The sequence below is a fragment of the Populus trichocarpa genome, chromosome 9 (genome assembly GCF_000002775.5).
Source record: "Populus trichocarpa isolate Nisqually-1 chromosome 9, P.trichocarpa_v4.1, whole genome shotgun sequence".
In the NCBI taxonomy this organism is placed as follows: Eukaryota; Viridiplantae; Streptophyta; class Magnoliopsida; order Malpighiales; family Salicaceae; genus Populus; species Populus trichocarpa.
In genome coordinates, this window is record NC_037293.2 from 449917 (window position 1) to 465742 (window position 15826).

Below are 15826 nucleotides of genomic sequence, written 5' to 3' on the forward strand. Positions count from 1 at the left end.
AAATCTAGCATTCAAAGTAGATAAAAGCATACTTGTGTGAAAGTGCATCAACCACAATGTTTTCTTTTCCTTGCTTACACTTGATCACATACGGAAAGGTTTCAATAAATTCAACTCATTTTCAAGTGCTTCAATGATTCATGATCAGAATGTATAACAAACTCCTTGGGCCACAAGTAATGCTGCCATGTCTCTAAAGTTCTTACCATGCCATAGAGCTCCTTGTCATATGTAGGGTAATTCAAGGCTGCCCTATTAACTTTTTCGCTGAAATACGTAATGGGCCTACTATTTTGCATTAACACAGCTCCTATACCAATACCTGACGCGCCACATTCAACTTCAAAAGCTCTTATAAATTCTGGCAAAGCTAAAATAGGTGCCAAACAAAGTTTATCTTTCAACAAATTAAAAGCCTTATCATGACTTTAGCCTTTGGAGTTCTTTTCTTGCGCGCACTTGCTTGCCACAACATTGTATGAACATAGTAGCCGATAATAATTTCAAATAAGCACGTCTTGCCTTCCACTTGCGTATATATTTTTCAATGATAACAACTGCTATCCTTTTTTGTTTTTTATCCTTTTGGCGCTGAACTGAAACTCTCCATTCTTCACGTTCTTTATTTGTTTCTTTATAAACCTTTGCAAGTCGTTCAGTCTCCCGCTCTTTATCTAACATCATAAAAGCATTATGATCATAAATATTTGAAACTCATAGCCTTCGTTTCTTTTCCTTCTCAAGTCTGTATTACATGCTCCCCATCACGAAATTCGTTCTTTCCATCATCTTCGTAATAACTTGCATTTGGAACATAAGTTCACCCTTGGAAGGGGGTGGTGTGTTGTTTTGATCTGACATGATAGTGTACTTGCAAAATTTGTTAGTGGTATAAAAATATCCTCACGTCGCTCATGTTTCACTCAAACTTAGGTCTTTCCCCTCTCTCACCTTCTTTCGGTTCTTGCAGAATTGAAATCACATCAAATAGAACCAACTTAACAGCACAATCCAAATAGATGTATAAGACTCAAGAAAAAATAACAAAGAAAACAAGCAAAAATAAAACTGCAATGATAGTTTCGCGAGTAGCAAACGAATCTATCCGAAATAAAACGAAACTGAAGACTCAAATGAAAATAGGAATGAAGTATGCAATATGATGAAACAACACCCAACTATGTTAGATATGTTGTAAATATACTACAAGAAACAAAAACAACAAAAACAAGAGGAGTTTCAAGAGTTGATGAAAGAACAGAACAGTTTACGATAATTTAAGTCTGAATTTGGAACCTAAGGTCAATGATGTCCAATTGAGCTAAAATTTGAGATATTGTGCGATTTCAACCCGTATAGACAGAATATGAGATTTAAAAAATTTATGATAAGGTTTGATATCCTGACGCAAAAACATTATGAATCGACCTGATTAGACTCACGAAGATCGATTCGCAAACGAGGAGTATAAAGATGACACCACGAAGTCAGTTGTTATTCGATAAGTAGTTTTTCAGTTCTTTAGAGAACCAGAAAGGGAGATTATCCCACCAACACACAATAAGTGATAAGTCCTTATATGGACTTACATGAGGCCCACTTACAATTGAACCTAAACATAACCGAAAACATAAAGAAATAAAAATAACATAAAGTCTGGTATTGTTTTGCCGCATATAACTTGAGAAAATAAAAGCTAATTAATCTGATTTGATTTCCTTGCTGCCGCCCCTTTCTTTTCCTTGATTAGCTTGGATTTCCTTGTATACCTTGGACAAATAACAAAGCAAATTTCCTCATTTGTTGCTGCTTTAATTACTTTCCTTCCTAGGTAAGGAAAAACACTAAATAATCCTCCCATCTTTAGGAACAAGAGCTGGCCGACTTTCTTAATTAGGAGAATAAATTGTTGACGAAAATCCTTGTAGCATTAGGAAAAAACAAGCCTAACAAGGTTGTTATGGGGCCGAACCATCAGCCCTTTGTTCCACACGAATTGGGCTCTTCTTGGACCTGCATTAGATAAATTAGAGGCTGTCCTTCATGCTCCTTAGATCTCCCAAGCTCTTTTAGGTCCATCTTGCTCCATATATTTGTACAAGCCCATTCAATGCTTCTTTGCCCTAGCTCTTGTAATTGGCCTAATTGGCCCCTCCAATGGGTCGTTGGCATGATTATGCTGGTGTTGGGCTAATCCTCATCAGGTTTCCCTTTTCTATACTCGCATACAAGGGCAGTGAGGTGGTAGCCATACCTACCCCAGGAATATTTATTGCATTGGAGCAAAACGAACAAAAAACAACCGATAAATCCCATCCACAATTACAAAATATATAGAGAAAGAAATTTTATTGTAAAGAACTGAAAAAGGGCGCTTAGATGGACTAAAGCTAAGTGCTGAGGCATGGGGGTGTTGCTGAGATGCTAGATCTGGAGATACAAATTGAAGAATAAAGACTGAAAGGTGGCGTGTCTGTGCCTTTTTTAATATGAATAAGTTCGGTTCGGTTCGGGTTTATCGGTTTCAACATTACAAAATCAAAACCAAACTGAACTGTAAGTTTTTTTTTCTAAATATTTGATACGGTTCAGCCTTATGATGTGACCCAAGCAAGGTCAAATTCGGATTTTTGCGTAAAATTCTCTATTGTCTAGTTTTACGCTATTGAGCATAACTTCAAATCCAACTGTTGCATCGAACTAACAATTTACCAGAAGATCCCAGAGGCATTGGTATATATTGGGGTAAAGGTTCAGATGAATCAGAGTTCAGAAAAAGACTTGCGATGTAGGTCAGAACAGGCTGGATGAATTTTGTTATTTACTTTCTTTTAACTTGTGGACTTTTTATTTGGCAAGAATACTTTTCCTACAAGGAAATTCAAGGAAATTTTGTTTATTATTTTTCCTATTATTTAGGAGAATATTTATCAACAAAGGAGAAAGTTTCCTAATCAAGAAATGATGCCATGGGGTGCTGCGAGATCTGATTTGCTAAGCTATGAAGGATTAATTAATGATTCTCCTAGTCTAGGATGGAATCTAAAAAAACACAACTCTTAGAGTAGCCTTAGGGAATCCTTGCTCCAAAATGCTCTCTCCTCTCTCCTATTTTCCTTCCCTTCTACGTGATTAGATTTGGAATCCTTGCATTTAATTATGCCTTAAGTTTGTTTTCTGTTAGCTTAGATTGGTTCCTTGAATGTATTTAGTCCAGTTTCCACTTCTTTTCTTTAGTTTCGGAGCTCCAGCTTTGGGTTCTTTCTTTAGTTTAGTTAGGGAGATGGAAATGAAATAAGTGGATAATGCTTTCATCTCTTCTCCCAACTTGGTTTTTCAACATGATACTCTCCACTCTACCAGCAACAAAGCCTTGCAGAATGCTACAAGGATTGGTCAGCTCTTGACTGGACATAACTTGAGGATACAACTTCATGAGATACTACGTGGCCAAGATTCTAAACTTTTTCAGCTTTCTGATGACTTCAAAGCTAGTACCAAAGGTAACGTACATGTTCTTACATCTAGAAGTCTTGGTGAATCAGAGGAGTCAACATGCCTCTTGGTGAAGATGGGGCAAGCATTTAATGCTAGTTTGGTCAATGTTCAAGAAAAGAAAGTTTTAAAGCATCAGCATGTACTAGCACAAGATGTAACAAGGGAGGAGATTAAGCATGCTATGTTTAGTTTGAAGAACAACAAAGCCCCTGGTCCGGATGGCTTCAACGCAGGTTTCTTCAAAAGAATGTGGCACATAGTTGGGGAAGATGTAATCAACGTTGTTAGCTCCTTCTTTCAGACTCGTAGAATGCTTAAGAAATGAATGCTACATCCATTTCCCTTATTCCTAAAGTTGCTAATCCTATGAGGTTGACAGATTTTCATCCTATATCTTGCTACAATACAGTGTACAAATGCATCGCTAAGATTCTAGATATGAGAATCAAAGTTGTTTTGCCATCCTTAGTAGGTCCGTATCAGACTGCTTTTATCTCTGGACGGAGAATCAGCGACAACATTCTTTTGTCTCAGGAACTTATGAAAGGCTATCATAAATCTACGGGACCTGGGCGTTGTGCTATGAAAGTTGATATGATGAAGGCTTATGACTCGGTTCGGTGGGATTTCGTTGACGCTACGTTAAAAAAAATGGGATTCCCTAGAACAGTCATTGATTGGATCCATGGTTTATGTTACATCATGTCAATTCTCTATCAACGCCAATGGTGAGCTTGCAGGTTACTTTCAAGGGGGGAGAGGGCTGAGACAAGGTGATCCAATATCTCCATATTTGTTTGTCCTATGTATGGAAATCCTTTCGGGGCTGTTCTGCAAGATAAGTGCCAACCAAAAATTCAAGTTCCACTGGAGATGCAAGAAGGACAAAATTTCTCATCTTTGTTTTGCTGACGACTTGATGATTTTCAGCAAAGGGGATGTAAACTCAATTCGTATGATCACAAATGTGCTCACAGAGTTTCAAGATCTATTAGGTCTATATCCAAATCCGATCAAAAGTGACATCTTCTTGAGCGGTTCGTTAGGTGCTGAGAGGGAACATATTATCCGTATTCTTGGGTTTAGAGAGGGGGAGCTTCCTATGAAATATTTGGGAGTGCCTCTTATCTCGTCCAGACTAAAGGTTGTTTATTGTAAGGGCCTCGTGGATCGAATCACCTCTAAAGTTTGACATTGGACTTGTAGAACACTCTCCTACGCAGGACGAGTACAACTGATTAATTCAATTTTATTCTTCATCCAGGTCTATTGGGCATCTCTTTTTCTATTACCAGGGCGAGTAATAAAAAATCTTGAGCAAATTATGAGATCTTTTCTTTGGTCAGGTTCAGATATGAGAACTACTAGGGTTAAAGTGGCTTGGGATCAGGTATGTCTTCCAAAAAAGGAGGGGGGGCTAGGAATAAAAAGGATAACAGAATGGAACAAGATTGCCTTGTTGAAACACATTTGGAACCTGTGCAATGACTCAGATGGCTCAATCTGGTCTACTTGGATCAGATCCAATCTGCTGCGAGGTAGGAATTTCTAGACAATCAAGATGCCAGAGAATTGCTCTTGGGCTTGGGGGAAGATTCTAAAGCTCAGATCCTTAGCATGGCCGAAGATGAAGTACATCATAGGAGATGACATGACAACCTCTCTATGGTTTGACAATTGGCATCCTCACAGCCCACTCGCGGATTCTTATGGTGAAAGGTTCATCTATGATTCAGGTATGGAAAAGAACGCGAAGGTGAATGTGCTGATTCATAACTTAGAATGGAAAATTCCTACCACCCAAGCTATTGGCTAGCACCCCATTGTAGAAGCTATTCCTTCCAATTCTAATCCTAAGATGAGGCAAAAGGATGAGATTGTTTGGTTGGATTCACCAAATCACAAATTCTCGGTCAAAGTAGCTTGGGAGCAACTAAGAATTCATCATCAGATGGTTGCATGGCATGACATTGTATGGTTCAAGAATGTTGTTCCTAGACATTCATTTCTTCTATGGATGGTTGTCCAACAGAAACTCACAACTCAAGATAGACTTCATCGGTTTGGTATACATGGTCCCAATATATGCTTACTCTATCTCCGCAACAATAAAGATCACAACCACTTGTTCTTTGAATTCTCCTATACTAAAGCGATATGGTGGGATGTTTGTGACAGATGCGACATTCCAAGAATGACAAAAGGCTGGGATGAATGGATTCGATGGACCACTATCACTTGGCATGGCAAAAGTTTCGTCAATTTTTCTCGTAAACTGAGTTTCGCAGCTACAGTGTATCATATCTGGCAAGAACGGAATGCAAGGATCTTTACAGGAATGTCTAGAACTTCGAATTTGGTCTTTGATCAAATCGAATGTATCGTTCGCGATAAGCTTGATTTGATGAGGAATGTTCTACCAACAAATGAAAACACAAAAGGATCTAAAGAGCTTGGAGGGTTAATAACATAGATTCTTAATTTGATACTTAGTTGGTTGTTTTGGTTTCCCTAACGAATCTAGTTGGTCTCTGTTGTCTGTTCGGTGGCTAGCCTGTCGCCATCTGTTGTTTTATGTTTCTGTTCTCATTGTAAATCTGGGGTATGTCCCTTATAATTTTTGTATCTTCTTCTTTCAATACATACGTCAACTTACCAAAAAAAAAAGAAAGTTTTAGAGCATCATATGGGAAAGTAAGTAGACTCCTCTTTTATAGCTTAGAAAGGAGATATCCCCTGCAAAGTGTATCCCCCAAATCTGATAATCCTCTTCAGTACTGTTAAATGTGAGGCTAGCTGAGGCATTAGTGTTGGCTCTTCTGTAAACCAAAACTTATTCTTCTTACCTCCTTCCATGGATGCTACACGGGTGACATTTTGTCCTCCTATAGATGTCTTTGAAGAAGGTTGTACTCTTTGGCAATCCACCATTGTTGGATACTTTGTAAGACCAAAACTTCCATTTACAGTGTTGTATTCAGATAATGGCTTTTTTATCTTCTCATTTGATACGGTTGAACATGCCTCTACTATCCTAAACTATGCTCCATGACACATGGTCAAAGACATTCGTTCCTTAGAAGATGGACGCCAAACATGCAATTCTCTAAAGTTGAGTTATCCAGAATTCCTATTTGGATTAAGCTTCATCATGTTCCCTTAGAATATTGGACTAATAAGGGACTGAGTTATGTTGCTAGTGCTTAGGGGTTCATTTACATGCTGATGTCAATAGACTAATGCGCGAACGCCTAACTTATGCAAGCTTTTGTGTTGAAATTGATGCTTCTGGTTAAGAAATTAACACAAGTGTCTTACCTTACTCGGGTTCTTCGGCCAAGTAAGAAGATTGTATGGAAGTTGAAGTTGAGAATATCACAGTGTAGAATGTTTCAGATGATGATTATCCCAAAGGAACAAGCCCTTCTCTGCAATTCCCTTTGTTTTCAACCAACACCAATAACCAACTAGTAAGTAAAGCTAAAGACTTTCTTGAGGATAGGAAGAAGAAGGGATTAGGGGTTCTAATAATTAGAAGAAGAAGAAGGGATTAAGGCTCCTTGCGTGGGGGCAACTCGAGGTAATTTTGTGTCCATAGTTGGTTTCGGCATCCTTATGTTTTGTTCACTATATTTATTGGATGTTGGAACATCAGAGGTTTGAATGATCCTGTAAAACATTGAGCTTTTCGTTGTCTTGTACAAAAGCATTCGGTAGCATGCTTAACAATACACAAATTCAGTTTACTAACAAGGGTGGTATGACAAACATTAACACAACTTTCACTATCTATAATTAAACTACACACCTTGTTTTATGCATAGCAACACTTATGGAAGATGTTCTTCTTTTTTTTTTTTAATTTTTTTCATCTTTCTTGATCTGAACCTTCAGTGTTCGTCTTATAACCAAGGACTCCTCAACCATTAATGCTAACTCATCCCCATTATTATCCTCCAATGGCAACATTCCTTCACAATTAGATCTGTCACTTTAAGATTTGATATCACCATTATCTCTAATCATCATGATTCTCTTGTTTGGACACTCTAAAGCATAATGTCCAAGTCCCTGACACCTAAAACATCATTACAAGTACGTTTAGGTTGAATTTTAGATTTACCTTTGGAATACTAGTAAGGACATGATGTCCTTACCATATGCAATCATGTATAAAAAGGAGCAAGTTAATGTAGTTGTCGATGCTCTTGCAATGATTTCTATATTGAATGCAAGGTACATCATCGTTACTATGGTAGGATCAAATGTTTCCTTCAATTATTCCTTTGTCTATGGAGATAATTGTTCGTCTAAATGAGAAGCTTTGTGGTTTGAAATTGTTAACTATAGTATTTCCTGGGAGACTATTCCGTGGATTCTATTGGGGGATTTCAATGCTATTCGATCACACGATGAGAAGTGTGGAGGCACTATGTCATGGTCGGGGTGGCAAAATGACCTCAACAATTATGTGCTGAAGTCATGTCTAGAAGATCTTAGAGTTATAGGTTCTAGATTCACTTGGACCAATCAACAAAGTAACAATACTCTCTTGAAGAAGCTGGATCAGGTTCTAGATTCACTTGGACCAATCGACAAAGTAACAATACTCTCTTGAAGAAGCTGGATCAGGTTCTTGTTAATGTCAAATGGAATTGCAAATTTACAAGTTTGGAAACTTGCTTTCTACCTTTGGTATCTTAGATCACTCTCCTATGTTAGTTAAGATGGCAAGTTTGCTGAAAAGGAAGCTTCCATTCAAGTTCTTTGATTTTTGGGCAGATCATCCTCTTTTTCTACCCTTGATTTTTGAGACATAATGTAAGGAGGTCATTGACACTCCCATGTATGTTTTGTGTAACAAGTTGAAAAATGTTAAAGGGGTTTTGAAATAGTTTAATCTCAAGTACTTTTGTAAGATTTCAGAGAAGATGTTAGAGGCTCAATGTCGGATGCAAACAAATCCTTCAGATTTAGAGATCCATAGAACTGAGCTGAAGGAGTATGTGAGGCTTGATGAAGCTGAGGAGAGCTTCCTTAGGAAAAAGTCACGGCTGCAATGGTTGAACCTAGGGGATAAAAACTCGAAATTCTTCTTCAATTCGGTGAAAGGTTTTCATAGCCGCAACAAGATCCTCTCTATCCATAATGAAAATAGGATGTGTTTTATAGATGTCATGGAGGTTAAGGATACTATTGTGAGTCACTTTCAGAAGATTTTAGGAGGTTCTAATTATGAAATGGTTCTTGATTCTTCTATGCTTTTTGGGCTCTCCTTAGAAGATTATCTCATCTTCAAAGTATATTCCTCGACTCTCCTATAACCAATGAAGAAATTCAGAAGACCCTTTTCTCTCTTAAGGACAATAAAGCTCCCGATCCAGATGGTTTCAGTGTACGTTTCTTTAAGAAATCTTGGAGTATTGTCAGCCCGAACATTATTAATGCTATTCGATCTTTCTTCTCTTATGGCCGGCTTCCCAAGCAAGTAAATGCTACAACTATATCTTTAATCCCTAAAGTCCCTAACCCATCAAAGGTTGTGGACTTTAGGTCTATCTCATGTTGTAATACTGTTTACAAATGCATTGCTAAGCTCATCGCTAATAGAATTAAAGGAGTATTGGCGGATCTGGTTGGGCCTTTCCAAGCTGCTTTTGTTGAAGGGAGAAATATAAGTGATAATATCTTACTTTCTCAATAACTTCTTCATAGTTATCACAGAAATAGGGGGGTCCTCCTTGATGCTCTATGAAGGTGGATTTTATGAAAGCTTATGACTTCGTAAGAAGGGATTTCTTATTGGCTATTCTTCGAATGGTTGGCTTTCCCTCTCGCATGGTTAATTTGATTGGTGAATGTATCTCTACTACTAGATTCTCAGTCTCAATCAACAGAGAACTTCACAGTTTCTTTGTTGGATCTAGAGGTTTTAGATAAGGTATCGCCCTACATGTTTGTTCTTGTTATGGAAGTTCTCTCGGGTTTATTGGGTCAAATGACATCTTTCTTATGTGGGTAGACTTCAACTTCTGATGAGGATCAGCCCAACACCAAGCGTAATCATGCCAACGGTCTGGAGGTGCCAATTGGGCTAATTACAAGAGCTACGGCAAAGAAGCTTAAAGAAGCATTGGATGAGCTTGTACGAAATATATGGAGCAAGATGGACCTAGGGGAGCTTGGGACATCTAAGGAGCATGAAGGACAGACTCTAATTCATCTAATTCAGGTCTCAGAAGAGCCCATACCAGCTGATGCGAACCTCATGATCAAGTGGTCACGCAACCCACACGCAAAGACATCAATTCCAGAAAAACCAAGTACATCAAGTTTGATAGGAGTGTGACACAAGTATCTAGGCACCAGCACTATTGAAGATGAAAAACCCCCATCCAACGAATATTGATTTGCGAACGAGAGGTATAAGGATGACGCCACGAACCCAATTGTTCTTCGATAAGTCGTTTTTAGTTCTTTAGAGAATCATGGAAAGGAGATTATCACACCAACACACAACAATAGTGTGGCAAAAGCAATTTATTGATATGAAAATTACGTAACTTACATGTCTAGTTATGCCTTATTTATACTTACTCTAGACTCAAACAAACCCTAATGGACCCCTTAGGGTTTATGTGGACTTATATGATGCCCACTTACAATTAAACCCAAATAATATAAAGAAACCCTAAACTAAGAAGAAAATAAAAATAACAATAATAAATCTGAATTTAATATTCTAAATATGATAGGATCATATTTGATGCCTTTTAGAAGTCCCATATAAGCTAGGAGAATTAAATCTGAAGTTGCTTTCTCTTTAGTTTATTTGTTTGCAAAGTATTCTTAGCTGACTTGTAAACTTATTTAATGATAGATTCCTACTATAATAAGCATAGAATAATTGTTTCCATACACCATAAGAATTCCACATTAATATGGAGTTCATACCACACATGGAAACTATATTGTTGCCCATTAAATATCCTTGAAAGATTAGGAAATTCCTAAAACCAGTTGGCACATTCTTGTAGAAAAAGAATCCTAGCCAAATAGGAAGTCTACAAGTCAAAAGGAAGTAAATAACAAAATTTATACATCCTCTATTGACCAGTATTGCAATGCCTTCCTTAATTCTGATTGACCTGAAATTTTACTCCTAGGTAGAAAAACATGTCAAGAAACTCCACATAAAATTTCAGCTAGATCTAACAATCAGATTAGGAATTATAATTGTTGTTGTAAAACTAGACAACTGCGCACATTAGAATCCAAATCTGATTTTTTTCATTGCCCGGATCGTATCATTCAGATACCAAATGATGCAAGTTCCTCTTGAAAAAGCGGTCAAGCAACCTACAAGCAAAGACACCAATTCCCGAGAAGGCAAGTAAATCAGGTTTGATAGGAGTGTGACATAAAGATAACTTGTACCTAGGCACCAACACTATTAAAAAGGCAAATCTCCACCCAACGAATATTGATTAGCGAACGAGAAGTATAAGGATCACGCCACAAAATCAGTTATTCTTTGATAAGTCATTTTTCATTTCTTTAAAGAACCAAGGATAAGAGATTATCCCACCAACACACAACAACTGCGACAAATAAAGTGTATTGATCTCTCATCCTTGGTTCTTTGGAGAACCAACGAAGGGAGATTATCCCACCAACACACAACAAGTGTTTTTAATCTGAATTGTCTATCTTGCATGTCTGGTTATGCCTTTATTTATACTAGCTCTAGACTGAAAAAAAAAACCCCCAAATGGACACCTTATGTGGACTTATATGATGCCCACTTACAATTAAACCAAGATAACATAAATGAACCCTAAACTAAGAAGAAAATAATAATAACAATAATAAATTAGAATTTAATATCCTAAATATGATAGGATCAGATTTGCTACCATTTAGGAGTCCCATATAAGCTAGGAGAATCAAATCTGAAGTTGCCTCCTCTTTAGTTTTCTTGTTTGGAAAGTATTCTTAGCTGACTTGAAAACATATTTAATGATGGATTCCTACTATAAGGCGTGCGCTGAACATGCAAATCAAAGAAGGTTATGTAGATACGCAACGGGAAAACATTTCACACTCGATGTCACATCCAAAACAAGGTATGTAGCATGCGCCAACTAGTAATAGTCTAAGATGGAATTAACTCATTTTTCTCATTTGTTATCACAGTAACTCCAAACTTTTTAGGTACAACTTGGGTAGGACTTACCCATTTGCTGTCAGAGATGGGATAAATGATTCTATTATCTAGAAGCTTAATGACTTCATTTCTCACTACTTCTTTCATATTAGGATTAAGCCTTCGTTGCATTTCTCTAGACGGTTTAGCATTTTCCTCCAAATAAATCTTGTGTGTGCAAATCAAAGGACTTGGAGGTCATGATCTTCCCTAAGGTTGTACATGCATCCACTAGATGTATGAGGTTGAGTTTTACCCGATGTCTCACAAGTACCTGCAGTGTCCCAATTCTAAGCATTTTCAGCTAAAAGGTCCATGTACTCCATTACTTCATCAGGGTCTTTATCTTTAAAAGTTTCATTGCACATCAATTCTACCATTTGCCTATCTTTAGGTGTCAACCCTTCATAAAAGTGTGAAACTAATCTCCATGTTTCAAAACCATCATGAGGACAAGTAGTGAGCAAGTCTCTATACCTATCCCAACAGTGGTAAAATGTTTCTCCTGATTTTTTAGTGTATGTGGTGATTTGTCTTTTGAAAGAGTTTGTTCTATGAGAAGGGAAAAACTTCTTTAAAAACTGTTGTTGCATTTCATCCCAAGCACGAATGGATCCTGATCTAAGATTTTGTAGCCATGTTTTAGCTTTATCTTTTAGAGAAAAAGGAAAAAAGCTTTAATTTGATGGTGTTCATGCTATAATTTGAGTCATTATAAGTGTTACAAACTTCTTCAAATTCTCTCAAATGCAAGTACGGATTTTCTATATTTAAGCCATGAAAAATAGGTAAAAGTTTAATAATACCTGGTTTAAAATTGAAGTGAGATGCATCAAGAGGAAAAACTATACATGATGGTGCACTTGTTCTTGTTGGATTCATGTGGTCTCTAAGTGTTCTAACACGGTTATTCTCATTATGAAGTGACTGGTTATCCTCTTCGGCCATGTTTTCTGAAGAAGATGAAGATTCCCTACAGAGTCTATCACTTAATGTGCATGACCAAACTCTCATACAAGTGTAAAAGAAAAAAAAAGAAACAAAATTAGAAAGGAAAAATATGAAAAGAAAAATAAAATAAAATAAAATATATAATTTATACAGTAACTTACCTCCCTAGCAACAACGCCAAAAACTTGACATGATCAAATAGTTGATGTCTTATCCCAAGTGCAGGAGTGTCAAAGTAATAAATAACCTGGCAAGACCGGGGTCGATCCATATAGAGGTTAACTATATAAAATCACAAATAAAAGAAAAGGAGTTGACAAGAACTTTGAGATGTGATATTAATGTGAGTATTAAACAAAGATAAAACAGTTGTCAAGGTTAGAGAATCCACTAATGGTATTTCAAATAAGTATAATATAAACTCCTTTTATTACTTAACTAGAAACCACACAAAAAGGAGGTTCCCATCGGATGATTTATCATTAATGGCTCATTATAAATTATTAACATGATCATATTAATTATCTTATTTAAGTAATACCAGTACTTATAAATATTGTCAGGAATTCATGATGCTAACTTATGTCAACAACAAATCAAGTTTCTTTCATAGCACAGATGTCGGTTAACCGTACAGTTGGCTATGAAATGATTAAGTATTTGTTGTACCAAGGGTTGTACAACACAAATCTAGATTAACCATTTAACAAGCAAGGTATTAAGAGTGAGTAAGATAAAAATGACAAGACATGTTAATAGCAAACTTTCTTGAATATAAACATTAAAGTCCATGTTGAGTTTATATTATACTTATTCTAACACCATTAGTGAAACCTTTTCACCTTAACAAATAAACTTAGCTAAACATAATGAAGAAGAGAAACTAAAATAAACAAGATAAGAACATAATTATGATGAAAAGTATAAATAAGAGATTAATGAAAATATAACATGAAATAAAACTTTAGCATTATAAGAATACAAAGAAAGAAAGTAAGAGCATGATCTTGATCTGAAAAAAAAATACTTAAATGTATGGCAAATGCCTCCATTTATAGGCTAAAATTCAAAACTATTGATTTGGTGACTAATTATTTAGTTGGTGGCCACCTTTTGACTTGGTGGCTAGCTATTGACTTGTTGTCTGGACAAAATGTCATTGCTAACATCAGATTTTGAACAGATAGTTTTCATAAAAGTTGTGGGCATTTGCCTCAGATTTCCACCAAAAAAGGAATGAGCTCATTTGGACTTCTAGAATTCATGATATGAGCTGAACACTAAACAATGTCTGGGCTGCAGACAAGTTCAGACTCTTTTTTTGTTGCTAAGATTTGAGCTCGAAAATGGCAGCTTCAAATCTTGGACTCTTCATGAATGTTTTAGGCATATGTCTTAGTTTTCCATCAAGATAAACCCAGACCTAAATCCAAGATTTATAGCTCTGGTTATGATATAATAACCGAATGGTGTTCTAGTTTGAATTGAACCAACATCTCTTTATCTTCTTAATTTTAATAGTTAAACACATCAATCAATTTTTTAAATTGTGAGATATGCCTGCATTTAAAATGAACATTTACCATAAATTAAAAATATCTTATATTATCAGACTTGTTATTATAAAACATGCTTAAGTTATGGAATTTAATGATACTTTAAGTGCAATATGACGATATAAAACCTTAATTAAAATGCACTTTTAAGTATTAATCACCAACAACCCATTAGAGGTGCCAATTGGGCCAATTACAAGAGCCAAGGCAAAAAAGCTTAAAGAAGCATTGAATGGGCTTAAATAAAGGCATAACCAGACATGTAAGGGTTACGATATTTTCATATCAATAAACTTCTTTTGCCGCACTTATTGTGTGATGGTAGGATGATCTCCCTTCCTTGGTTCTTTAAAGAACTGAAAATGACTTATCGAAGAACAACTGGCTTCGTGGCATCATCCTTATACTTCTCGTTTGCGAATCAATATTTGTTGGGTGGTGATTTTCCGTTTTCAATAGTGCAGGTGCCAAGGTACAAGTTATCTTTGTGTCACACTCGCATCAAACCTGATTTACTTGGCTTTCCGGGAATTGATGTGTTTGCGTGTGTGTTGCGTGACCACGTGATCATAAGGTTCGCATCAAAGGAAGGGAGATTATCCTAAAGATAACTTGTACCTAGCCACCAGCACTATTGGAAACGGAGACCCTCACCCAACGAATATTGATTCGCGAACGAGAAGTATAAGGATGACGCCACGAAGACAGTTGTTCTTCGATAAGTCATTTTTCAGTTCTTTAGAGAACCATGGAAGGGAGATTATCTCACTAACACACACACATAGTACGACAAATAAGAAGTTTTATTAATCTGAATTGTCTAACCTTACATGTCTGGTTATGCCCTTATTTATAGTGACTCCAAACTAAAAATAAACCCTAGTGGACCCCTTATGTGGACTTATATGATGCTTACTTTCAATTAAACCTAAATAATATAAATAAACCCTAAACTAAGAAGAAAATAATAATAACAATAATAAATCCGACTTTAATATCCTAAATATGATAGGATCAGATTTGTCGCCCTTTAGAAGTCCCATATAAGCTAGGAGAATCAAATCTGAAGGTAGAATTAATTCTAAAATCTTCTTTCCTTGTTGGAGGTAGGATGAATAAGGAATCCTTGAAAGAAAAGGATTCTGAAACATTTATGAATCCTTGCCACACTTGGAAACTATGTTGCAGCCCATTGAAGATCTTTGTATTATTAGTAGATTCCCAAAATAAGCTGCCACATACTTTTAGAAAAAGAATCCTAGCCAAATAGGAAGTCCACTAGTCAAAAGGAAGTAAATAACAAAATTCATACAGCCTCTGTTGACTCGTATTGAGATGCCTTACCGAACTCCGATTGACCTGAAATTTTAACCCAAGGTAGGACAACATGTCAAGACACTTCACGTACAATTTTAGCTTGATCCAAAGGTCGGATTGAGAATTATGATTATTGCCGTAAAACTGGATAGTTGCACGTTTTACATCAAAATCTGAATTTGACCTTTCATGGATCGTATCACCCTATTCAAAACTTTAAAAAGTTTAATTTTTATCCATTAATGCATGCAAGAGTTTGTCAAACTTGAATAGCTAGATTTGATGGGAAACCCACCAA

The 15826-nt window shown here is 36.4% G+C and overlaps 1 protein-coding gene across 1 annotated transcript in view; it reads left to right on the top strand.

The window, feature by feature from the left end:
* Positions 1 to 7666: 7666 nt before the first annotated feature.
* LOC127905761 (uncharacterized) overlaps positions 7667 to 15826 on the top strand; it is a 44873-nt gene continuing 36713 nt past the window's right edge. Inside the window, exons 1-6 of the mRNA XM_052455784.1 lie at positions 7667 to 7734; positions 7849 to 8098; positions 8394 to 8659; positions 8779 to 9176; positions 9375 to 9439; positions 9581 to 9774. Of these exons, the coding sequence (XP_052311744.1) occupies positions 7667 to 7734; positions 7849 to 8098; positions 8394 to 8659; positions 8779 to 9176; positions 9375 to 9439; positions 9581 to 9774 (1241 nt within the window). The remainder of the gene's footprint in view (positions 7735 to 7848; positions 8099 to 8393; positions 8660 to 8778; positions 9177 to 9374; positions 9440 to 9580; positions 9775 to 15826) is intronic.